Source organism: Salmo salar, chromosome 12 (genome assembly GCF_965601325.2).
Source record: "Salmo salar chromosome 12, fSalSal1, whole genome shotgun sequence".
NCBI lineage: Eukaryota > Metazoa > Chordata > Actinopteri > Salmoniformes > Salmonidae > Salmo > Salmo salar.
The window spans coordinates 43,067,507-43,094,146 of NC_138302.1; the positions used below are offsets into that span (position 1 = coordinate 43,067,507).

General features: G+C 40.4%; 1 protein-coding gene across 5 annotated transcripts in view; it reads right to left on the reverse strand.

Annotated features, from left to right (window-relative positions):
- Positions 1–26,640, reverse strand: part of LOC106565046 (receptor-type tyrosine-protein phosphatase T) — a 500,470-nt gene that overhangs the window by 107,795 nt on the left and 366,035 nt on the right. For all 5 annotated transcript variants that reach the window (XM_082958989.1, XM_082958987.1, XM_014131664.3 and 2 more), the window contains exon 12: positions 19,341–19,614. In XM_082958989.1, coding sequence (XP_082815115.1) covers positions 19,341–19,614 — 274 coding nt within the window. The remainder of the gene's footprint in view (positions 1–19,340; positions 19,615–26,640) is intronic.

Sequence of the window (26,640 nt, forward strand, 5' to 3'; positions counted from 1 at the left end):
TGAAATGCCACCATAGTGGAAAGGGGTGACAGTCAATATGTAATTCCTGGTTTTGTAATTCCTGGTTTTATACACGCTTGCCTGGGAGATCTACCATGGAACCAAACAGATTAGGCTGTTGCGGTGGGGGAATTGGTGTATCAAACGCTGGTCCTTCTTCATGGGGCTATAGGCACCGGTGACACTTCTCTGTTTGCCAGTGAGGTTGGAAATCATGTGGTGTTTTCAAGTCAATTTTCTCATGGAGTATCATGTTGGCTTAACTCTCTTGACATAGAAAAATGCACACTTGGATAAAATAACCCTGCATGAAATAACTAGGACCAGTGGAGTGCAGTGATACTCCCAATATCTTCACACCTTGAAGCTGGATGGAGGTTAGGTCAGCCAATGGGAATCAACTTTACTTGACCTGGCATACACTTGACATACTGTGGGCTCCCGAGTGGAGCAGCGGTCTAAGGCACTGCATCTCAGTGCTAGAGGTGTCACAACAGATCCTGGTTCAATTCCAGGCTGTATCACAAACCACCGTGATTGGGAGTCCCATAGGGCGGCGCACAATTGGCCCAGTGTCTTCCGGGTTAGGGTTTGAACGGGGTAGGCCGTCATTGTAAATAAGAATTTGTTCTTAACTGACTTGCCTAGTTAAATAAAGGTTAAATAAAAATAAATAAATACTGCAGTCTTAAAAAGTCAATCATGTCAGTTCACAGCATGACAAATGACAGCTTTGATATGTCAAACTGTTATGACTGTGTGTCAACAAACTTTGGTAAAATCTTACTGACTGAGTGTCCCAGGACAAGACAGACATGTCAGACGGTCAAATATAACAATGACACTACTGGACTCACTCTGACATTACTACATGAATTTTATCTCCCACAGCTCCTTTAGTAGTTTTTCTTATTTTCCTGTGCTGCAAAGGAAACGCAACAGAATGAACAGTACCAGGCTACACAGCCCCTTACACCAAGGATTGTCAGGCAAGACCAAGAATAATGGATGCACATGTTGCGTTAGCACAGCTACAAGATGCTGTTGGGGATACAATCCCGTTAACGGGATTGGTTGGACAACAACCAGTGAGATAACACGGCGCGAAATTCCCCCCAAAATAATCTCAAAATTAAAATTCAAGTATTATACGGCATTTTAAAGATACTCTACTCGTTAATCCAATCACATTGTCCGATTTCAAAAAGGCTTTATGGTGAAAGCAAAACATTAGATTATTTTAGCATAGCGCCTCAGCAACAAAAAAAAGAAGCACGATAGCTATCACAAAACCAGATATACAGCTAAAATTAAGCACTAACCTTTGACAATCTTCATCAGATGACACTCCTAAGACATCATGTTAGACAATACATGCATTTTTTTGTTCGATCAAGTTTATGTTTATATCCAAAAACCCAATTTTTACATTGGCGCGTTCCGTTCAGAAAATGTTCTCCGCCGATAACTTCCGGTGAATAGGCACATTTAATTTACGGAAGAACTCATAACGTTGAAAAAAAATTATAACAATTATTTAAAGAATTAGAGATAATCTACTCCTTTATGCAGCCACTTTGTCAGATTTCAAAATAACTTTACGGAAAAAGCACATTATTCAATATTCTGAGTACAGAACTTAGCCTTCAATGCTAAGCTATACAGTTAACCTACAACCCCGACGTCGACAAATCTCAAAAAATATGTTCGAAATATTTACTTACCTTTGCTGATCTTCGGCAGAATGCACTCGGATGGGCACCCACTTCCACAAGAAATGTTCATTTGTTCTGCAAAGCCCATAATTTATTTCCAAATACGTCCGTTTTGTTGACCCATCCAGAACACTTTACAATGCCATGTGGCGTGGACGCAAATCCGTAGACGAAATGGCTAAAAATTCCATTACCGTTTGTAGAAACACATCAAACGATGTTTACAATCAATCCTTTAGGGTATTTTTTAACGTAAAATTGCGATAATTTTACAACCGGGCAATAGGTATTCGTCATACAAGAAAAATAAAACAACAGCTAAGTCACGTGGATGCGCGTCATAAGAGACCTGTTCTCAGACTGGCCAGGGATTGAACGAGCCAGAAATTTCTGCCCGGTTACAGATGACGGATGAAAGCAGTTCCTAAAGATTGTTGACAGCCAATGGAAGAGTTAGGAGGTGCAACGTAAATCCTATGTCATTGTAGTTTTTCAAGGGATTCAAAAGAAAACTACATTTCGAATTTCTCCCACTTCCTGACTCAATTTTTTTCAGGTTTTTTGCCTGCCATATGAGTTCTGTTAAACTCACAGACACCATTCAAACAGTTTTAGAAACTTCAGAGTGTTTTCTATCCAAATCTACTAATAATATGCATATTCTATTTTCTGGGCCAGAGTAGTAACCTGTTTAAATTGGGTACGTTTTTCATTCGGCCGTGAAAATACTGCCCCCTAGCCCCAACAGGTTTTAAATGAAAACGATTCAGATGGTGCGGAATAAATTAATCATGACATCTCTGATTATTATTCTTCTGATTCTGAGCCCCTGCCTGAACCTACAGCTCCGAGGCACATCCGCAAGAAAACCAGAACGCTGTGCACTGCCACCACCAAATGAAACGGTGAGACAGGAGAGAGGAAGGGACGGCACCGTTTGGATAGAACGAGCCATAGACAATACTATGGGCAGATTATCAGAACATCTCAAGCAAAAAACAACATCCACAACGCACTCACCAGCTTCCGTTGTATATGTGACATGGACATGCTACAACACATCAGGGACTGTACTGTGGCTGAGGCGCACAGGGAGCAAGGAGACAGTGGGATCTGTCTGTTGATGAGCTGAAAGTGTTAATTTCAGAGAGATTATGTGTTACCTCCATTTTGATGACAAAAAAACAAGAACGCGACGGCTTGAAATTTGCTATGGTATCAGACGTTTGGAACAAGTTTCTACAAAATAGCATTGTATGTTACAAACCAGGAGAGAACATCACTGTTTATGAACAATTGTTCCCAACAAAGGCTTGTTGAGGCTTTACGCACTACATTGTGAGTAAGGCCCTGCTTTAAATGACATTCAGCTTATAAAGGCTTCATAAAGCCTTCACAATGCCATCATATGCACCAATGTCAAATGTGACATAACCCACTATGTTGAACATGATATAAACATGTGCTTTATGAAGGGTGACATGTTGTGTTGAAGGATGGCATACGCTCTAAAGTGTTTTCATGTTCGTCACATTACACCTAATCTCATTACCAAACACTTCCGTCCAAATGTGTGGAAGGTCTGGTGGACCAACGCATCAAACTTGGCCATCATTAGTTAGGGTTAGGTTTAAAATAACATTTTAAGGGTTTGACCATCATTTGGACTGTGTTAAGTAGTGACGATGACAAATTCTTTACTCAGTAAGGTCACTCCTATAGAATTCTATGGTCACTCCCCCTAAGGCCAACTTTGAATGGTTGATATCCCACGTCCTGTGTTTGCAATAGCCTGGGGATGACATTACACCAATAAACACTTACCTTGATGAGACATTGAAAGTGTCTTTCTTCTGGAACCAAGTTCAAATGTTCCTCAGTACACAAACATGACAATAAAAATGAGCCATATTGCTGGGCCCAGTCAGGTCATTGACACATTTACCCACTCCCACGCTGAAAGATAAGCCACAAAATGTTGGCACCATTGTAACAGGTTGTAATCAAGCTGTGGTCTCCAGCATTGGAACAGAAGAGGAATACCTGGTGTGGTAGTCTCAGATTGGAACACTCCAAATAATCATGGTTCTGACACACTTTGCAGGTCCATTAACCCATTTAAATACCTCTGACACCCTACAGTAACCTGTGGATCATGAGAGAACATTCATTAATCAGCAGAACGTTAATAACCTATTTATTGACACTTTATGTAGTGTCCTGTAATACTTAGTTTGAAGTGAGACACCTTCGGTCACTCATAACACATCCATAAAGACTCTATATCGCATGACGCTGTACTTCATTTAAAGGCAGACCCTTTTGGTCAACACATACATAAATGCCTTGTATCGTATGACGCTGTACTTACTGTAAAGTCAGACACCTTTGATCATTCATAACATATACATAGTCTTAATGATGTAAACACAAATGTAATAACACTCAGGGAATTATCACCAACAGCTAAAACAAATAAACATTAAAGACATGTTTAAACCATACATTTCCTTTTATTGTACAGATTTAAAACAATACAAATACATAAAGTTCCAAAAAGTCCAGCAATGACATTGAACATTACACAGGGCTGAGAATAGTGTAGAATGGTTCTTGCCCCTCTTCCTGCAGGAGGTACTACATGTTGGTTCCAACCTTAAAAGTAACAACAAAGAAAGTGCCTTTGTCACACCATCTGGATATGGGCATTTCTGTGCTGTGCAAGAAACACTAAATGGGAAGACGGGAAACTCCATTCAATTCATATTATTTATATTCCTATTTTACCAATCCCATTACATGACTATGAGGCGTGGCTGTATCTAGGGGTGTTTTGTATTTAATTGAGCCTGCTAGCTAGCTAAATTTCGGATAGCTAGCAACTGCTATGAAGTCACTGAAATTATTTGAAATAACGATTGAGGTAGCTACAGTAGGTAATATAACGCAACACTTAACTACTACAAACAAATTTAAATGACAATAAATAAAGGTTAACTTACTTGATTTTCACTGTCCAGTGGCAGCACAAGTGGGTATTTCATTTGCAAACTCATCACATGATCAGTGTCTTGTCAGCAACAGTAAAAAAAGTACTTCCGGGTCATGGAATTTCAATGTTAATAAATAAAAGAGTAGGCAAAAAATATAAATAGATTATAAAACTTTTTTTTTTTACTACGCATTTCTACACTTCAGACTGTGTGTGTGTCATCCTAAAGCAGAGCATTCTGGGGGAAGTTGAGGTCAGGTCCAATATGTCACTCGTTTCAGGAAACTAGGCGTATGTCGCACGTCACTACTTCACAGGAGCGCCATTTGAACATTTTTTTTTTATCATAATGCCTTTTTCCAAGAACTTGCCATGTGGCTCTGTTTTCAGAGGATTGCAGGTAATTATATATATTTTTTACTTCATAATACTTTTATACAATGTTGTATGCATGTTTGAAGAACATGCTTTCTGTATAGTCTGTGTACCTTGCAGAACTGTTGATTGTCGGTTTGTTGTTTTCGTTTAAGTGTTCACTCGCTTTAATAAATTACGAAGATGAGCACTATACCCGCTGCGTTTTGGTCACCTTTCATCGACGCCTGTGACAATAAAGCCATGTTTAAACACTAAGAAACGATCAATGAAGGTAACTACTAAGAAATATTAAGTAGATCTAATGTACAATAACAGTTCTGAATTTGATCAATTAAGTTGGGACCTTAGCCATTTTTTTGTGTTTGTGAAACATACATCATGTTGGAAATACTCAAAAAGCTGATGTAAATATTTTTTAAGTGGAACTAGCACAATATTTTTTACAGTGTGTTTTTTTGGTTTTTACATATAGCTTATAGTAACAAACTAATGAAAATGTTATTTTGCTATTTGAAATGAAAAAGAAAATAATATTCTAACGTTACCTAACACCTTCATGAACACAACCAACTGATTATTTTAGCAATAGCATATATGACAATTAATTACGCTGCTAGAATGTTGCAGTCAGAATGACTGCTCGTTAGATTGAAGGAGGGTCCCTCTAGGCCCAGCGGTTCTAGTGTTAAAGAAGTCAGAGATAACAGGAGTACATCACTTAAACAAAGTGACAGCTGAGCTTTGCCCCTCTCGTCCAATAAGGCAGTGACAAACTGTCATTAACTTTTTTAGGCTGATTCCATAACAGGGAAAACTCCAGGAAGTCCCATCTATTAGCCTATCTATTATGTGACCGATTCACTGAGTTTGAGTGACAAGCCTCCCGCTAGATTAGAACAAAATATAAAATAAGATGAGACAAGCTTTTTTGATGCTCATGTTGATTAAAAAAAATCCTCTGAGTATAATTATGTATTGGTTTTAATTTTATAAGTCTGCTAAGGCCATGTGTAATTGGCAGATTTTAAAATAACTTGAGAATACATACGTCTTTGTAATTCAAAATATCTTGGATAGCCATGTCTGATTGATTTTCCTATCAATCCAGTTACAATGGTTACAGAGTTTACATAAGTTATTATCGTTTCTCTACTAGGCACATAAATCAAATCAAATGTTATGTCACATGCGCCAAATACAACAGGTAGACCTTACAGTGAAATGTTTACTTACAAGTCCTTAACCAACAATGCAGTTTTAAGAAAATACCTAAAAGAATAAGAATAAAAGTAACAAATAATGAAAGATCAGCAGTAAAATAACAATAGCGAGGCTATATACAGGGGGTACCGGTACAGAGTCAATGTGCGGGGGTACCGGTTAGTCGAGGTAATTGAGGTAATATGTACATGTAGGTAGAGTTATTAAAATAACTATGCATGGATAATAATAGAGAGTAGCAGAAGCGTGGGTGGGGGGGGCAGTGCAAATAGTCTGGGTAGCCATTTGATTAGATGTCTTATGGCTTGGGGGTCAAAGCTGTTTAGAAGCCTCTTGGACCTAGACTTGACACTCCGGTATGGCTTGCCGTGCGGTAGCAGAGAGAACAGTCTATGACCAGGGTGGCTGGAGTCTTTGACAATTTTTAGGGCCTTCCTCTGATACCGCCTGATATAGAGGTCCTGGATGGCAGGAAGCTTGGCCCTCTGTAGTGCCTTGCGGTCGGAGGCCGAGCAGTTGCCATACAAGGCAGTGATGCAACCCGTCAGGATGCTCACGATTGTGCAGCTGTAGAACCTTTTGAGGATGTGAGGACCCATGCCAAATCTTTTCAGTCTCCTGAGGGGGAATAGGTTTTGTCGTGCCCTCTTCACGACTGTTTTGGTGTGCTTGGACCATGTTAGTTTGTTGGTGATGTGGACGCCAAGGAACTTGAAGCACTCAACCTGCTCCACCTCAGCCCTGTCGATGAGAATGGGGGCGTGCTCGATCCTCCTTTTCCTGTAGTCCACAATCTTCTCCTTTGTCTTGATCACGTTGAGGGAGAGGTTGTTGTCCTTGCACCACATGTTCAGGTCTCTGACCTCCTCCCTATAGGCTGTCTCGTCGTTGATCAGGCCTACCACTGTTGTGTCATCAGCAAACTTAATGATGGTGTTGGAGTCGTGCCTGGTTGTGCAGTCATGAGTGAACTGGGAGTACAGGAGGTGACTGAGCACCCCCGTGTTGAGGATCAGCGTGGTGGACGTGTCGTTACCTACCCTTACCACCTGGGGGCAGCCCGTCAGGAAGTCCAGGATCCAGTTGCAGAGGGAGGTGTTTAGTCCCAGGGTCCTTAGCTTAGTGATGAGCTTTGAGGGCACTATGGTGTTGAACGCTGAGCTGTAGTCAATGAATAGCATTCTCACGTAGGTGTTCCTTTTGTCCTGGTGTGAAAGGACAGTGTGGAGTGCAATAGAGATTGCATCATTTGTGGATCTGTTGGGGCGGTATGCAAATTGGAGTGGGTCTAGGGTTTCTGGGATAATGGTGTTGATGTGAGCCATGACCAGCCTTATGAAGCACTTCATGGCCACAGACGTGAGTGCTAAGGGTCGGTAGTCATTTAGGCAGGTTACCTTAGTGTTCTTGGACACAGGGACTATAGACACAGGAACTCTGCTTGAAACATGTTGGTATAACAGACTCCGACAGGGAGAGTTTGAAAATGTCAGTGAAGACACTTGCCAGTTGGTCAGCACATGCTCGGAGTACACATCCTGGTAATCTGTATGGCCCTGCGGCCTTGTGACCTGTTTAAAGGTCTTATTCACATCGGCTGAGGAGAGTGTGATCACACAGTCGTCCAGAACAGCTGATGCTCTCATGCATGTTTCAGTGTTACTTGCCCCAAAGCAAGCGTATTTAGCTCATCTTGTAGGCTCGTGTCACTGGGCAGCTCTCAGCTGTGATTCCTATTGTATTTTTTTTATTTAACTAGGCAAGTCAGTTAAGAACAAATTCTTATTTACAATGATGGCTTAGGAACAGTGGGTTAACTGCCTTGATCAGGGGAAGAATTTCAGATTTTTACCTTGTCAGCTCGGGGATTCTATCTAGCAACCTTTCGGTTACTGGCCCAACACTCTAACCACTAGGATACCTGCCGCCCCAGAACCAATGTTGAACACAGATACACATACTACATGTACAGCTCAATGAAACCTCATTAACAGGTCAATTGCCACATTGGTGGCAACTACCTTTAACTTAAATCCCTGGTATTGGTGGCAACTACCATTAACTACCATAAATCCCCTAGATTTTGAGACCGAATGATCAGGAGAAAGAAATGGAGGTGAATTGGAAACATTCGGTAGCTCCACGAGTCCATTTTGCATCCCTTTGATATTTTAAGCAGAAAGCCTATCATATTAAGTGAAGTGCCCTTTAATATAGACCACATGGACATTTCAATAAATATTTTTTTTTTATGTGAATAAAGACTTGCTAAAGTGCCAAAAATACTTTTAGGAAGGTTTTAACCTTCCTCCATCATTGTAAAGCCCTAGTTATTTTCTTGCTTTGACAAAGTAATTTCTTAAGATGATTTATTTAATGTGATTAGTGATTCAATACGTCTGTCCCTCGTTTTAAGGTCAACCCTGTTACATGTACTGAACTCTCACTATAATATGGTGATTTGTTTTTCAAAAGAAACAATTAACATAATAGTCAAATCAGTGTTAAAGCAGGTGACCTGTTTCTACTCTCTTTGGTCATTTTCTTGTGTTTTGTGGTGGAAAACTGAGCGAGTCGAATATAACATGTCAACCCTATTATCCATCGATAGGCTAAAAATGTTTTAATTAATAAAATGTTGTTAAGCTTACATTCAATTGCCCCTCCCCATTGCACACAACAAGCTTCCATCCCTCTGTCACAAGGAGATTTATGGCCGATTTAAGATGAAAGCCTCAACCCTGTTAATCTAATGGAACTTTATTGGCATTTATTTAGTCTTTTTTTTACCCCTTGAGATGGGAAACTGTTGAACATCTGCTCTTTATGACAGAATGTTCAAATAAGTGAAATGATTATGTTAAGTTACACTACCCAAAATGTACTGCATTATATCTGTGAGCTGTTGGCTATAGCGCATGTGCCAAGGCCAGAGTAGACATATTTTCTATTTAACGCAACAGTTTTTGTGACAAAACTATCGGTACGTCATCACACATCACGCATTGAATTTTTATCCGTAACAAGTCCGTTTGGTGGAAAATGTACAAGTTATCTTTATGCAGATTTTTTCATATTGGCATGGAAATCTGTCGCCAATTGGATGGAAACCTAGCTAGTGAAAGATGTCTGAGTGTAATAATGAACATTTTTCTTTGACAGCCCCTTTATGAGTACCCCTTTAACATGTCTCTTTCTTGAGATAAAAGCATCTGCTTAGGTCCGAAAAGATCCACACTCCACACACAAGCACAGGCATATACATTGAGTTTAGAAAACATTAAGAACAGGTTGCTATAAATCACATTAAACCGTTGTATAAGAGATTCTCCTACATTTTAATTGTCCAGTCATTTATACACTGAGCGTACAAAACATTAAACCTTTTAGGGACACCAATATCCAATGGTAGAGCGTGGCACGAAATACAAATACCTCAAAAACTTCAATTTCTCAAACATATGACTATTTTACACCATTTTAAAGACAGGACTCTCGTTAATCTAACCACATTGTCCGATTTCAAAAAGGCTTTACAGCGAAAGCAAAACATTAGATTATGTCAGGAGAGTACCCTGCCAAAAATAATCACACAGCCATTTTCAAAGCAAGCATATATGTCACAAAAACCAAAACCACAGCTAAATGCAGAACTAACCTTTGATGATCTTCATCAGATGACATTCCTAGGACATTATGTTATACAATACATGCATGTTTTGTTCAATCAAGTTCATATTTATATCAAAAAACAGCTTTTTACATTAGCATGTGATGTTCAGAACTAGCATACCCACCGCAAACTTCCGGTGAATTTACTAAATTACTCACGATAAACGTTGGCAAAAAACATAACAATTATTTTAAGAATTATAGATACAGAACTCCTTTATGCAATCGCGGTGTCAGATTTTAAAATAGCTTTTCGGCGAGTACATAGCCCGGCCATCATGGCTAGCTAATTTGACACCCACCAAATTTGGTACTCACCAAACTCAGATTTACTATAAGAAAAATTGGATTACCTTTGCTGTTCTTCGTCAGAATGCACTCCCAGGACTTCTACTTCAACAACAAATGTTGTTTTGGTTCCAAATAATCCATAGTTATATTCAAATACCTCTGTTTTGTTCGTGCGTTCAAGTCACTATCCGAAGGGTGACGCGCGAGCGCATTTCGTGACAAAAAATGTCAAAATATTCCATTACCGTAATTCGAAGCATGTCAAACACTGTTTAAAATCAATTTTTATGCTATTTTTCTCGTAAAATAGCGATAATATTCTAACCGGGCGACGTTGTATTCATTCAAAGGCTGAAAGAAAAAAATGGAGTCGTCTCGTGGACGCGCATCTCCAGTGTCACTGTTCCCTGCCTGACACTCACAAAAACTCCTGCTGTTTTTCGCGCAGAGACGTCATTCCACTTTCTGGCGCCTTCTGAGAGCCAATGGAAGCCTTAGAAAATGTCACGTTACAGCAGAGATGCTGTGTTTTCGATAGAGATGCCACAGAAGGAGAACAAATTGTCAGACAGGGCACTTCCTGTATGGAATCTTCTCAGGTTTTGGCCTGCCATATGAGTTCTGCTATACTCACAGACACCATTCAAACAGTTTTAGAAACTTTAGAGTGTTTTCTATCCAAATCTACTAATTATATGCATATTCTAGTTTCTGGGCAGGAGTAGTAACCAGATTAAATCGGGTACGTTTTTTATCCGGCCGTGAAAATACTGCCCCCTATCCCAAACAGGTTTTAAGGACACCTGCTCTTTTCATGACAGACTGACCAGGTTAATCCAGGTGAAAGCTATGATCCCTTATTGATGCCACTTGTTCAATTCACTTCAATCAGTGTAGATGAATGGGAGTAGACAGGTTAAAGAAGTATTTTTAAGCCTTGAAACAATTTAGACATGGATTGTATATGTGTGCCATTCAGAGGGGGAATGAGCAAGACAAAATATTTAAGTGCCTTTAAACGGGGTATGGTAGTAGGTGACAGGTGCACCAGTTTGTGTCAAAAACTGCCATGGTCCTGGATTTTCACGCTCAACAGTTTCCAATGTGTATCAAGAATGGTCAACCACCCAAAGGACATCCAGCCATCTTGACACAACTGTGGGAAGCATTGGATTCAACATGAGCCAGCATCCCTGTGGAACGCTTTCAACACCTTGTAGAGTCCATGCCCCGACGAATTGAGGCTGTTCTGGGGGAAAGGGGGGGGGGGGGGGGTTCTTTACATTTTGTACACTCAGTGATACCATAACCCAGACACTGAACTTTGGGGGGGGGGGGGATTGAACTTTGGGAGGAATTGCTTATGCCTATCCACCGCAATGCCATTTCACTTCTGATAGTCACATCAATTCAGCATCAGGGCACACTCAGCAGCCCTATGATTCCTGTATTTTTCTCTTTCCTTCCTCTTTCCCTTTGTCTCTGTTTCTCCTTCCTTCCCTTCTATCACTCTCACTTTCCCTCTCTCTCTCTTTCCTTACTATCTCTCACTGGTGTGTAACCTCCCACAGTCTGCCTTCACAAACCCAGCCTTGCGTGGAGCCCAGGGGAGAACTACCCATCGCCTGCCCCTTCGGCCTCAAAACATCCATCCACAGGCCCTCCGCCCTATTCCAGCTCTGCATGCACGCACGCACGCACGCACGCACGCACGCACGCACGCACGCACGCACGCACCACACACACACACACACACACACACACACAGCCTCTCTATCTTAATCAGACACCCAGTGTGTGTATCCCCAAACTGGGCCAGGTCTGGAGCCTGTGGGCACAGGGGTGGAATTGAAACCCCACCTCAGCATCAAGCCAGCTTATAAAAGAAAGGTGAGATAGATAGAGAGGGGAGGAAGGGAGAGAGCAGTGGCCAAGAGTTGATAGAAAAACCTGGAAAATAGGGGGAAATAATAGTGGCGCTTGCCTATATCATTGAGATATTCTTGTTCCATTTCTATGACCAGTACGTGATGAGGGAGATGATACAGAGAGAGAGGACATTTGGAATAATCTAAGATTTTAGGTTCTAAAAGCAACTCTTAGATGATCCTGATATAGAGCTCCTGATATGGCCTGTGTAAGAATCCCTCGGAGATTAACTTCTTAAAGGGCAACTCCAACACTTTTAACATTTAGGTTGTTACTATGAAGTATTTAGTGATGCCCTACACAGTTTTAGTGCACTTTTATGATTTCATGTCTATTGACTTTTTAGTGATGAGCAAAACCAGAGTAGGATCCCTGAGATGAAAAATAAAATAAATTATGGACAGTAATTTTCAGCTGTCTATACAGCCCATCGGTAGTTTTCTGATCATATTGGAACTCCTTGCTACTGTATATGTTGCTCTGGTTGTCTTGGTCTAATAACATCTGTAAATATTTTAAATAGGCACTCAAAAACCTATAGAATGATATTTATAGTCAGCTTACTCCAATATTTTTCTGTTGTTCAAGGATCAAACACCCATGATTCCATTCGGCAAAACCACCATCACCGACGAAGTTGCAGCTCCCTTGGCCTTTCCAAATAGCCTACATTTTCGAAGTGAAGAAACGTCTTACTTTTATTCGTTCCAATAGGCCTACAGTGTTGTTGGATGGTTGCTTCGACAGTCGCAAAGGCTGTATTTGGCTGTTAATGTTAAAACCACTTTATTTCAGATGCAGCAGGGTAAGCTACTTGGCTAGCTAGCGTTGCTAATGTTGGAATCAGACACAGTCTTCAAATCATGAGAGACTGGACAGGATTCCCTAGTGATTTGCCTGTACATTTCATAATAAATGTGCTTCAGGCCTACATGTTATGTGGATGGTTGCTTAGGGATAGCCCTTTTTTTCAAATTTCGGCCTAAAATGACATACCAAATCTAACTGCCTGTAGCTCAGGTCCTGAAGCAAGGATATGCATATTCTTGGTACCATTTGAAAGGAAACCCTTTGAATTTTGTGGAAATGTGAATTGAATGTAGGAAAATATAACACACTAGATCTGGTAGAAGAAAATACAAAGAAAAAACCAACCGTCTTTTTTCTACCACCATCTTTGAAATGCAAGAGAAAGGTCCCAGTTCTAGCCATCACTCTGGTTGCAATTCCGATGGTGTCCACAAGATGGCAGCAGTGTATGTGCAAAGTTTCAGACGGATAACTTGAAGTATGAGCGAACTACATGACATTTAGTGTGAAGTCACCCAGGAGACATTTGCATTCATATTACATTTTTCTGCAAGAATATCGTCAAATCTGTATACTTGGACTTTGATTTAACTTTTCCATTATTAGTAGCCATATTATAAGTTAAACATTGGCAAAAAAAAAAGTTTTCATAATTTCATAACTCTAAATATTAGTAGTTTTTGTCCGAAAGGAAAAGGCATGCTGTCGCAAAAGGTTAACACCTACATTTTTCAACAGATACAGGGTTTCTGTTACTCCCATAAAGCCCAGCTCATTGGCTATCTAGCTAGCTTTGATTGACCCCGATTGATGCATATTTGACAAAGATACAGTAGATCAAATGAAGACCGGGCGCGTTGTCGGCGTGCCATGAAGGCGTCGCTCTCTGAACAAATTTGGTGTCCTATAGGATACTACACCCCTAATGATATAGTGAAGTCTGGTTACATTCTAGGATCTCTGAGGAATACATACGAACGTGATTTGACTGGTTTAAATAATGTTTAGGGTTCGATTTTCACAGATTCCTTTCTTTGCAAATTGAACGAGTGATAATACAAAATAAATTGTGCATGCTATATGGACCTCTTTAGGATATTAAAAAATATTTTATCTAACAAAACGATACTTCATGTTATCTCTGGAACCCTTTGGATGATAAATCAGAGCAAGATTTCAGAAAGTAAGTACACATTTCACCTTCAGAGGGGAATTTATCAAACCTATCAATGTGAAAAAAGTGTTTTGTTGTTAGGAGCTCTCCTCAAACACTAGCATGGCATTTTTACACAGTAATAGCTACTGTAAATTGGACTGTGCAGTTATATTAACAAGAATTTAAGATTTCAGCTGATATAAAACACTTATATGTACTGACATTTGTTGTTTCTCTAAAATGTGCGATCGTGACACAAGGAGCTGCATGACATATAACTGTCCCGTTGACGGGATGCCGATCCTTAAGACAGTCGCTAAGCTTAAACTTGGCTGTTATTGTTGCAAACATTATTATTATTACGGATGTAGCAGTCGGGCTAGCTAGCTAGCATGGTAGCTAACCAACAGACACTAACTTAAGTCTAGCATTCGTTAGCATCTAAATTTGAATTCTTTTTGTGAAATGCATTTGATCGGTGACAGTGCCATTAACATATATACAGCATGATATTGATGCAAGCATTATAATATGATTACAAAAGTAATGTAAAATGCACTCATAACTTATGACAAGCTTCATCTGGGCATGCTAGCCAGCTAAGTGAACTGCAGACTTGGCGGTGCTTTGCATCCTGGGAGGTGAAATGCACCCTGGGAACTGTAGTATACTGTAAACGAGGGTCATGCAGATGCTTCAAAAATGACAAAAACGACTAAGTGTAGTATGACTAACATATCTTACAGTAGCGCATATACACTAACAGCATAATAACTGGTTATAAAGTGGTGGAATTGTCCTTTAAGTAAGGATTGGATTGTAGTGAGGAGCGGAGGAAACAAGGAACATATGGATAGACAACCTTCAATTGCAAGGCAAGTCATGGCAATACTCTAATATCTATATAGTGAAGTTGGAAGGTGTTAAGGGAACACTATCATTCTCTAAAAGAAAAATAAGCTCCTCTTCTTTCGTCACTTATTGCTCCCCTAAGTGAATATTTAACAGAGAGACAGAGCACCTTTTTCTCGATTTAATATTACTCTCCATATAACTCTACATTAATTGTGGCATCAACTTGCTGTGTTTATTCGCTCTGATTTACAGTGGCTGATAAGTTTTCATAAAAGTTTTTATGAACCACCTCCCTTGAGTGTTAGTTGGCTGAGGAACACAATAATAGAAGCTTGAGTAATCCAAAAAAAGCATCACCAGTGTCACCCGAGTTCTAGGGCATTCTTGATAAGCATGCCCTCCATTTCAAAGCACCTGGCAAACCATCGAAAAAAAAATTGTGAAAGCCAGAGGAGAATTCCCCATTCACCATCGCTAACCTGTTTGACAAAACTTGTTATGCATGGCCTAGACCTGAAAGGAGGCAGCCATTTGCAAAATCATTTTCACTGGGATGTTAATTCGCAAGCCTCAACAGTATGAAGCAGTAATGTTAATAAAGGTAGCGTTAATTTATAGTCTTATCCTGGAACGCTTGGCTGAGTTGCAGATGCAGGTCCCTAGTTGGAAGACATCTTGTGGCTAATAGCGCTAGCCTGAGCTGAATACCAAGTCCCTGTGGTGCAGCTGGTTGAACCGCTGTAGGAGACACAGACATCCACGGTGTCCTAGAGAGCTCACATCACCAGTCTGTCTAAATTGTGGTCCGACATGTCCTAATTTAGCCTCCTCCAGGAACTAACGGTAAAAATTAGCAGTGAAGCTACATTTGGTATTTTGACATTGATTGATGTGTTGAAATTCCTTGATAATTACGCCCTGTCCCTGAACAAAAACAAGAGACAGAATAAAATAAAAAAATTAAGAAAGTTGACTAGCGACAACAATTGGAACCTAAAAGATACCCACCATGAGCACCCAGTAAATTTGCCAAAGATGCAAACAAAAGAAAAACCCACACCAAATTTAATGACAGGAAACAAACCAAAATGGTGGCTCAAAACAAAATCAGATACAGGATAGTTTGTCTAAAAATCTAAATAGGAAGCACGAGCTAAAGGTGTTAACCCTCCACATCTATCAAGACACTGGAGAACTGACCCAGCCACTCTTAAATAGCACCTGGACCAGCACAGGTGAAACATCTTCCCAGTAACGAGATGGTAACCAGCACAGGTGTAACACACTGACTAACGAGGTGACACCCATCGGTGTGCCCTATGTGCTAATGAGCTATACGTGTTAAGTCCAACCTCAAAACATACATGGAAAAAACAAAACTTGTAATAGGAGAGAGGCATTGTGCTGTGAGATGTTGCTTTATCTGTTTTTTTAAACCAGGCTTGCTGTTAACTGTACCTCAGCATTTTCAAAGCCAACACTTCTAGATGTTGGGAAAAAGCACCATTTATTTTTTTTCGTTCGCTCCCTGGTGGTTGGTACCACAGGAAATGGAGTAGGTGTGTTGTCTCCTAGTTGTCAAGCCTCAACAACACATTCTGGGGGGATATAACTGCCAAAAATATGACCAGTCAGTCAATATGGCCGCCCTCCTCGCCACTGCTGTGTACGGCATCAAATGAAATGTTATTTGTCACATTCAACCACAACAGGTCTAGACAAACAGTGAAACGCTTACTTCTGGGTACTTTTCCAACTTTGCAGAGTTAAAGAGTCTGGTCACTGTGGCTGGTCTCAAGAAAGGAGCCTGGGGGACTTGATAGGCGAGGGAGGATGGTTGTTTCGAGTGCAATTGGCAGTGCCAGGAGAGATGGAGCCTGCAGTTGGCACCGGCATGGGCTGAGGAATCAGCTGGCAGCTTGTCTGTACTGGGGGGCAGAGCCTCCCTCTACCCGTCTCTCTCTCTCTCTTCCACTGTCTCTCTCTCTTCCACTGTCTCTCCCACTCTCTTCTACTACATTTCTCACTCTCTCCCTTCTTCCCTCTATCCCTGTCCAGACTTAGACTCTCCTCCCCAAGGCGATGTCTTTTCTTGCCATTTTTGTCAGGGAGCTTGGGTGGCATCGCATAGCTTTGGAAAAGCCCACTCTGGCTCATTTGATGTGTACTCTTTCTATTTGGCACAATGGAAGGATGAAAGAATGGCATCTATGGGATGCCACCCGTGAAAGAAGACTTGATGAGCAAACTAGGGGCTGCCATCATGCACAACTCAATCTCATTGGTATTTCAAGCTGTGGTAGAGGGTAAGGGGAAATGCACAGTACTGTCAGTGTGTACATTACGCAGTCTCTTAAAAGATGGAGAGTATAAGTGAGCAACAGTAATCAACATGTTTACACTGAGCATTTACATTTGTAACACTGGCTAAATGGAAAAAACCTTAAATGAAATAATGATGGGCTGCCGTACCTTGAAGCCACGGAGTGACAGTTAAGCCGCGCTTGATGTAAAGCTAAAAAAAATCTGTTCTCTAACCTGAATTTAATGGGGCAAAGTATAATGGAAAATAGTCACATACTCATCCCTCTAGAGGTTTCGACAGAGTAACAAATTACTGAACAAGAGAGGTGGAATAATTGCCTAATCTTTGATCGCAGGTCTAAACTACCAAGCTAAATCCATATTTTATGCATTACTTTTTATTTATTTATCTGGGTCATGGTCTAATGTTGTTTTGAGTGTTTTCTCACTGAGCCTGAAACTCACAGATTGAATTGACTGATATCCAATCAAATCATGAAGCCGATGTGACCAACGCTCAGGCAAGCTAAACTGCATTCTGGGAAAACTTGAGCGTTGGGAAGGTGCTGCTTATAACGCCAGCCGATGCCCCCGCCAAACAAAGTCGCAGCGGTGGAAAATGATTTAACAGTCCTCTGGTCTTAACCTATTTTGAAATCCATTTTATAGTCAAATTTTGTTTTACGATTAAGAAGAGCTTGAGAGCCATACATTTGCATGCTGTCTACGAAGAAGAACAGTCAAGATTTTGACATCCCTTTTGCCATTTTACTGTACATTCACTTGACTGATAGGCATGTATTATGTTAGGTTTGTACTAGACACAGGAGGCTGCCGCGGGAAGGACGGCTCGCAATAATGGACGGAAAGGAGCAAACGGAATGGCTTCCTGGAAACCATGTGTTTGATGTATTTGTTACCATTTCACTTATTCTGCTCCAGTCAATAGAACGAGCCCATACTCCCCAATTAATGGGCCACAAACCTCCTGTGGTACTAGATCATATACTGAGTGTACAAAACATTATGAACACATGCTCTTTCCATGACATAGACTGACCAGGTGACAGCTATGATCCCTTATTGATGTCACTTATATTTTATGAGGCAGATTTTAGAATATTCACATGAAAATCTGTCGCCAATTGGATGGAAACCTAGTTAGTGAAAGATGTTTGAGTGTAATAATGAACATTGTTCTTCGTCAGCCCCTTTATGAGTGCACTTTAAGTGCCGTTGAACAGGGTATGGTAGTAGGTGCCAGGCGCATCAGTTTGTGTCAAGAACTGCAACACTGCTGGGTTTTTCATGCTCAACAGTTTCCTGTGTGCATCAAGAATGGTCCACCACCCAAAGGACATCCAGCCAACTTGACACAACTGTGGGAAGCACTGGAGTCAACATGGGCCAGCATCCCTGTGGAACTCTTGTAGAGTCCATGCCCCAACAAATTGAGGCTGTTCTTAGGGCAACTCAATATTAGGAAGGTGTTCTAAATGTTTTGTACATTCAGTGTATATCATCTTAGTTGTATTTAAAAACAGAACTAAAGCGTGCATTCACCCCATAGTAAATTACACCTTTAAAGACTGAAATTGATATGATTCAAGATAGCATGAAAAAATGTGGTCTTTCAAGATTCAGCGCTGCACACAAGAGGTGAGTAATACTAAAAGGTTGAACATCTGTATTAGGGGTGTCACGATACCATTATCACAATACTACAATACTACATTTGTCATGGCAAAAAGAAAATCATGAAGCAGACTAAACTCTTTGTCTTATAAAAACCTGCTTTATGTCAAATATGGTGTGTTATAAATGGGAAAAGGACCCCAAATGACAAGGCTTGTTTTCCTCAAGAAATTAAGCCGTTTCATGTTTTATTTGCTTGTCATGATACTTCTGAGTATCATGATTATGGTATCGTGACAACCCTAATCTGCATTTAGACATCAGACAACAGTGAGGGACATTGAACAGTGATGGACCTTGAAAAGATTGTATGACAACTCACCCCATTGGCTTTGCTCAGGGCTTGGAAGTAAATGCTGTAGCTTTTGGCTGGAGAGAGGGGGGGGTTCCAGTAGCCATTGTAGGTCTTGTTGTCACCTACGCTGAAAGGCTGCACCACAGTCAGGTATGTGGGTGGGAACTCCGCTGCAAAGTAGTGGGGCAAATCCAAGATGGAGGCATTCTTGAAGCTGACCGGGACGGAGAAGCACTCCAGCACGTCGGCCGCCCGCCGCACCTTCTGCTTGCGTTCCTCTTTCACAACCAGCTGATAGACACTGGGGAGAGAGCAGAGGGCAAAGGTCCTCATCAGAGGGCTCACCAGGGTCTGTATTTAACAAGCGTCTCAGAGTAGTAGTGCCGATCACAATGAATAAGATTACCTGGACACCTGATCCTGTATCATCACTCCAACTCCCCGATGCTTGATACATACGGCTCCAACTCAACACTGGGTTTCCATAAGAAATGGCTTCAATATTAATTTAAAAATGTATTCATAAACATTATTACATTTAATAAGGAACCACCTAATGTGTGACTATAGCCATACTTTTGTATATACAGTATGGGTTTGTAGTCTGTGTCGGGTCAGTTCAAAGCTTCATACAAAGTATTTCTGAGCCGAGGCAGGAGTGTTACTGTTGCTCTGTCTTAACCAGCCAATGAACAATTCATACCACTCAAAATTGACCACATTACTGTTTTCCAGCATTAGTTTTGCTTTACGAATAGTACGCTCGTATCTCCAGCGTGAACTACATCACCTACTGAAGAAGCAGACATTTAAAAAAGACATAATAGTGGTAACTCCGCGGAAAACTATATACTATTTTAATTTAGGACAGAAATAAAAACATAAACACAGACTTGTCCAGGGGGAGCGCAACCATTGGGCAGTCATTTCTGTGAGGGGTCAGTTGAAAGGCCCTGTCAATTTTACTTTTAATTGTACCTTTATTTAACCAGGTAGGCAAGTTGAGAACAATTTATCATTTACATTTATTGCGACCTGGCCAAGATAAAGCAAAGCAGTGCGACAAAAACAACAGAGTTACACATGAGACAAACAAACGCAGTCAATAACACAATTTAAAAATCTATATACAGTGTTTGCAAATGGAGGTAAGGCAATAAATAGGCCCTAGTGGTGAAATAATTACAATTTAGCAATTAAACACTGGAGTGATAGATGTGCAGAAGATGCATGTGCAAGTAGAGATACTGGGGTGTAAAGGAGCAAAAAAATAAATAACAATATGGGGATGAGGTAGTTGGCTGGGCTATTTACAGATGGGCTGTGTACAGGTGCAATGATCTGTAAGCTGCTCTGACAGCTGATGCTTAAAGTTAGTGAGGGAGATATAAGACTCCAGCTTCAGTCATTTTTGCAATTCGTTCCAGTCATTGGCAGCAGAGTACTGGAAGAAAAGGCGGCCAAAGGAGGATTTGGTTTTGGGGATGACCAGTGCAATATACAGTTGAAGTCGGAAGTTTACATACACCTTGGCCAAATACATTTAAACTCAGTTTTTCACAATTCCTGACATTTAATCCTAGTAAAAATTCCCTGTCTTAGGTCAGTTAGGATAACCACTTTATTTTCTGAATGTTAAATGTCAGAATAATAGTAGGGAGAATGATTTATTTCAGCATTTATTTCTTTCATCACATTCACAGTGGATTAAAATATTACATACACTCAATTAGTAGCATTGCCTTTAAATTGTTTAACTTCGGTCAAACGTTTTGTGTAGCCTTCCACAAGCTTCCCACAATAAGTTGGATGAATTGTGGCCCATTCCTCCTGACAGAGCTGGTGTAACGGAGTCAGGTTTGTAGGCCTCCTTGCTCGCACAAGCTTTTTCAGTTCTGCCCACAAATTTTCTATAGGATTGAGGTCAGGGCTTTGTGATGGCCACTCCAATACCTTGACTTTGTTGTCCTTAAGCTATTTTGCCACAACTTTGGAAGTATGCTTGGGGTCATTGACTATTTGGAAGACCCATTTGCGATCAAGCTTTAACTTCCTGACTGATGTCTTGAGATGTTGCTTCAATATATCCACATAATTTTCCTCCCTCATGATGCCATCTATTTTGTGAAGTGCACCAGTCCCTCCTGCAGCAAAGCAGCTCCACAACATGATGCTGCCACCCCCGTGCTTCACGGTTGGGATGGTGTTCTTCAGCTTGCAAGTCTCCCCCTTTTTCCTCCAAACATAACGATGGTCATTATGGCCAAACAGTTCTATTTTTATTACATCAGACTAAAGGACATTTCTCCAAAAAGTACGATTCTTTGTCCTCATGTGCAGTTGTAAACCGTTCCCTGGCTTTTTTATATCAGTTATGTAGCAGTGGCTTCTTCCTTGCTGAGCAGCCTTTCAGGTTATGTCGATATAAGACTCGTTATACTGTGGAAATAGATACTTTTGTACCCGTTTCCTCCAGCATCTTCACAAGGTCCTTTGCTGTTGTTCTGGGATTGATTTGCACTTTCGCAACAAAGTACGTTCATCTCTAGGACACAGAACGCGTCTCCTTCTTGAGCGGTATGACGGCTGCGTGGTCCCATGGTGTTTATACTTGTGTACTATTGTTTGTGAAGATGAACGTGGTGCCTTCAGGCATTTGGAAATTGCTCCAAAGGATGTACCAGACTTGTGGAGGTCTACAATTGGCTGATTTCTTTTGATTTTCACATGATGTCAAGCAAAGAGGCACTTAGTTTGAAGGTGGGCCTTGAAATACATCCACAGGTACACCTCCAATTGACTCAAATTATGTCAATTAGCCTATCAGAAGCTTCTAAAACCATGACATCATTTTCTGGAATTTTCCAAGCTGTTTAAAGGCACAGTCAACTTAGTGTATGTAAACTTCTGACCCCCTGGAATTGTGATACAGTGAATTATGATTAAAATAATCTGTAAACAATTGTTGGAAAAAATACTTGCGTCAAAACTATAGTTTGTTAGCAAGAAATTTGTGGAGTGGTTGAAAAATGAGTTTTAATGACTCCAACCTAAGTGTATGTAAACTTCCGACTTCAACTGTACCTGCTGGAGCGCGTGCTGTGGGCGGGTGCTGCTATGGTGACCAGTGAGCTGAGATAAGGCGGGGCTTTACCTAGCAAAGACTCCCAATCACGTCCGGATGTGATACAGCCTGGATGAGAGGGTTTGTTTCTGCGCCGGGGTTCATGATTGGATAAGGACTTCTTTTGAGCCGTTGGACGCTATAGTGGTTGTCCGCAATTACGTCCAGCTATGCCAAGAACACACTTCACAATTAGGGAAATGTATGTTTCTGTAAAGGACTAGGGCAAATTATCCTAGCCTCTAATTTGGAATCTTTCATATGGGATAATTGCTGATGACCAAAGGAGAGTGCACTTTTGTTTTCTCTGACAGCAAATATCCAATTCAAGCTAATGGTTTTCAGAGACCAAACAAGTGCGGTGGAAAAATGGCTTGTTTGCGTCTGTGTGTGCAGGATGGACGTAACAACATGCTGTCTGATCATGTCGTGACCTTTTTTGTAAACATGAAACATTTTCGTTAACCCCTTACACTCGTGTAAATTGGCCTATATGGATAAGGCCAAATTGAAATGTTTCTAACAGAAGAACTATAAAAAGCAAATGCATGACCATAGTAGCAATTGAAAGAGAACACTTTGGAGATTATCAGGAAATTATCAGGCCAAAGACGAGGACACAACAGTTCACCTGAAACAAGACTGAATCCAAACATTTAACTGTTGATTTTATGTATATTTTACATTATCTGTACTTTTCACAGAATTTGTCAATAACAAAATCAGAAAATAATCTGGATATATTCAGTAACATAATAAGAATATTCATTGACATTTTGGATTGGGTGCAAGATAAGAAAAAAGTATTACAAGGGTTTGAGTGAGAGGTCTAACTGGTGTCTCCAAGTGGCCACACACCTCTCCAAAGTGTGCACAGGTCCTAAGTAATTCCAATGCACTTCTATGACTCAAGGAAAGAGCCTTCAACAATAAGTATTATTTTTTTTTTAGCTCTCCTAGCTTTGCCACTGACCAACTGAAGCAAGGACACTTGTAGTTTTTGTTTGGAACACAGCGCTGTTGTTGTTCACGCAATCCAAAAATGTTCCATTATAAATCGCAATTGGGGTAGTGGGCATAATTTGAAAGCTTATTCTATTGCCAACATGGCTAGCTAAATTATAAAATATGATCTTATATTGTTAGGCTTTCTAAAGGCACTTCATTCAAACTGATTGTAATGTTGGTGTACATAGAACGGAGTCATGAGAGCATTCAAGTGCGCGCTCCGCTGGGAATTTTCTTCACAATACTACAAACATCAGCTCATTCTGTTCAGGACATGTCATCCTTATAACTGCAGATCAAACATAGCGACCATAAACCTTGATACTGTAAATGTCATATGTTTTGAAATATGGAAATGTAAAGTTCACATTTGGTTTGCTTGTATAAAATTAGAGCGGTATTCATTTCGATGCTCAATGTCTCATCTTTTAGAACACATTGACTCCTCTCTATTTACAGCATTTCCCTCACTCAGTAACGCATGTGCAAAAGTATCCCAATTAGCAGGAGGGATGGGAGCATCTTCTTGTATCGCGTGGTGCTCAAGTTTATAACGGTTGTCAGTCAAAACCCACACAATGCTGTGAAGCCGAGAATGTCAGCTCTGACGTCATGTATAGCATGTTACTGTACAGCAACTGCATTCCAATTTAGGCGCTTATCAATGACAAAATCAGCAATTTTCAACCCGTATTCGAGATGACAAGGTCTGTGAGTGGAAAGGGCTACAGCTGTAGAGTCCAGAGCTTTTATGTTCTAGAGACAATTTAAAGCATTATCTGTATGTGAGATTTAGGCTACTGTATTTACCATGTAATGGCCTGTTTTCAACATGAGGCAATGAAGCCCATGCCCATCTGGTAGCACTTAGGGGCATATTTGAAGTGTTTATAAAATGATTTAGTAGTTGATACATCAAATAATTAAATAGAGCATATGAATAACATGTATTATAGTTAACCTCTATGATATACAGTGCATTCGGAAAGTATATCGACAAATTAATTTTTTCCACATTTTGTTACGTTACAGCCTTATTCTAAAATGGATTAAATAAAATATTTTCCTCATCAATCGACACACTGTTTACATAAGTATTCAGATCCTTTGCTATGAGACTTGAAATTGAGCATCCGGTTTCCATTGATCATCATTGAGATGTTTCTACAACGTATTTGGAGTTCACCTGTTGTAAATTCAATGATTTGGAAAGGCACACACCTGTCTATATAAGGTCCCACAGTTGACAGTGCATGTCAGAGAAAAAAACAAGCCGTGAGGTCGAAGGAATTGTCCGTAGAGCTCCGAGACAGGATTGTGTTGAGGCACCGATCTGGCAAAGAGTATAAAAAAAATGTCTGCAGCATTGACGGTTCACAAGAACACAGTGACCTCCATCATTCTTAAAAGGAAGAAAATTGGAACCAGCAAGACTCTTCCTAGAGCTGACCGCCCGGCCAAACTGAGCAATCGGGGGAGAAGGGCCTTGGTCAGGGAGGTGACCAAGAACCAGATAGTCACTCTGACAGAGTTCCAGAGTTCCTCTGTGGAGATGGGAGAACCTTCCAGAAGGACAACCATCTCTGCAGCACTCTACCAATTAGGCCTTTATGGTAGAGTGGCCAGATGGAAGCCACTCCTCAGTAAAAGCACATGACAGCCTGCTTGGAGTTTGCCAAAAGGCACCTAAAGGACTCTCAGACCATGAGAAACAAGATTCTCTGGGCTGATGAAACCAAGATTGAACTCTTTGGCCTGAATGCCAACAACACGTCTGGAGGAAAGCAAGCACTGTAAATTTCCCCCAAAATATATTTTTAGAGGTACTATGAAAATGAAAGAACAATGTATACTCACTTGGGTGCACATTGCATTTTTCCCTTCAGATATTTAAATTCCATAATGCCTGAAAATATTGTTAGCACAATAGCAAGTAAATTAGCATTTTCTTTCTAACCAAACTTTAGGTATTCTGACAGTTAACACTGGGACATAACTTCCTTCTGGGATGTTAGGTAGAGCGTAAAATGCCTAATTCAATACGCACACACTAAACACATTTTCATGAATGTCAATGTGGTTGATGTTCCAAAAGCGGTTAAGCTGTTGTTCCAAGCCAATGGCCAGTAGTGTTTAATTGGCATTGGCTAGTATGTCGTGTCTGTTTCGTCAAGGTGATCCCAAGTGGCACAGCGGTCTAAGGCACTGCATCTCAGTGCTTGAGGTGTCACTACCGACCCTGGTTTGATTTCAGGCTGTATCACAACTGGCCGTGATTGGGAGTCCTATAGGGCGGTGCATAATTGGCCCAGCGTCGTCCGGGTCAGGGTTTGGCCAGGGTAGGCCATCATTGTAAATAAGCATTTGTTCTTAACTGACTTGCCTAGTTAAATAAAGGTTAAATAAAAATAAAAAAAGGTTGTTTTTTCAAAACTTGCACTAAAGGAAATTTTGAAAATAACTGTGTTGCTCCACCAAATACAATACAAATGTAACATGATCCCCTTAATTCCTTTTGCATACAAATTGCACTTATTTGAATGACTGCTACTAATACTTCAAAACACCCACCATACCAACAATAATTCTATTTTTAATTTAATAGATTCTGTGGACTTTGTTGAACCATTTCAAGGTTGTGATACATGCGAAGTGGATGGACTTTCTGTCTTGATTTTTTTTGTATGTATATTTAATTTATATTGGCCCATTCACCCTCTCCGGAGGACAAAACATACTTTGTTTTATGTTTTAGTTTTTTTACAGCTATTTTGTTACATATTCGTTATTCATACATGGCACTTTCATACACAGCATTACATGAGAGAAATATAGTTTGAGAGACACATTAAAAGGTACTCAGATATATACGGTATACATAATAAATTGCGTTTTCAGTCCGAACTCTTGCAGATCATGAGCTTTTAATCCCAACCCTCAGCTACTCTCAGCCCATCCTACCTATCTCCGTAGACCACCCTTTCTTGATTTCCATGTGCCATATACAGTATTTTTCAACTGTGCTGTGATGTCTTAAATTAATTCTGAACATTTCTAATTTCATAGATTGTAAATTAAAGATGAATATGTTTGCTAAGAGTATTATTATATTAATTGATTGACTAAGGCTTTCCAAATTGCCCAACAGTGCTATTTATAGGGTCGGTTTAGTTGAATGTTGTGATTTTTCAGCCA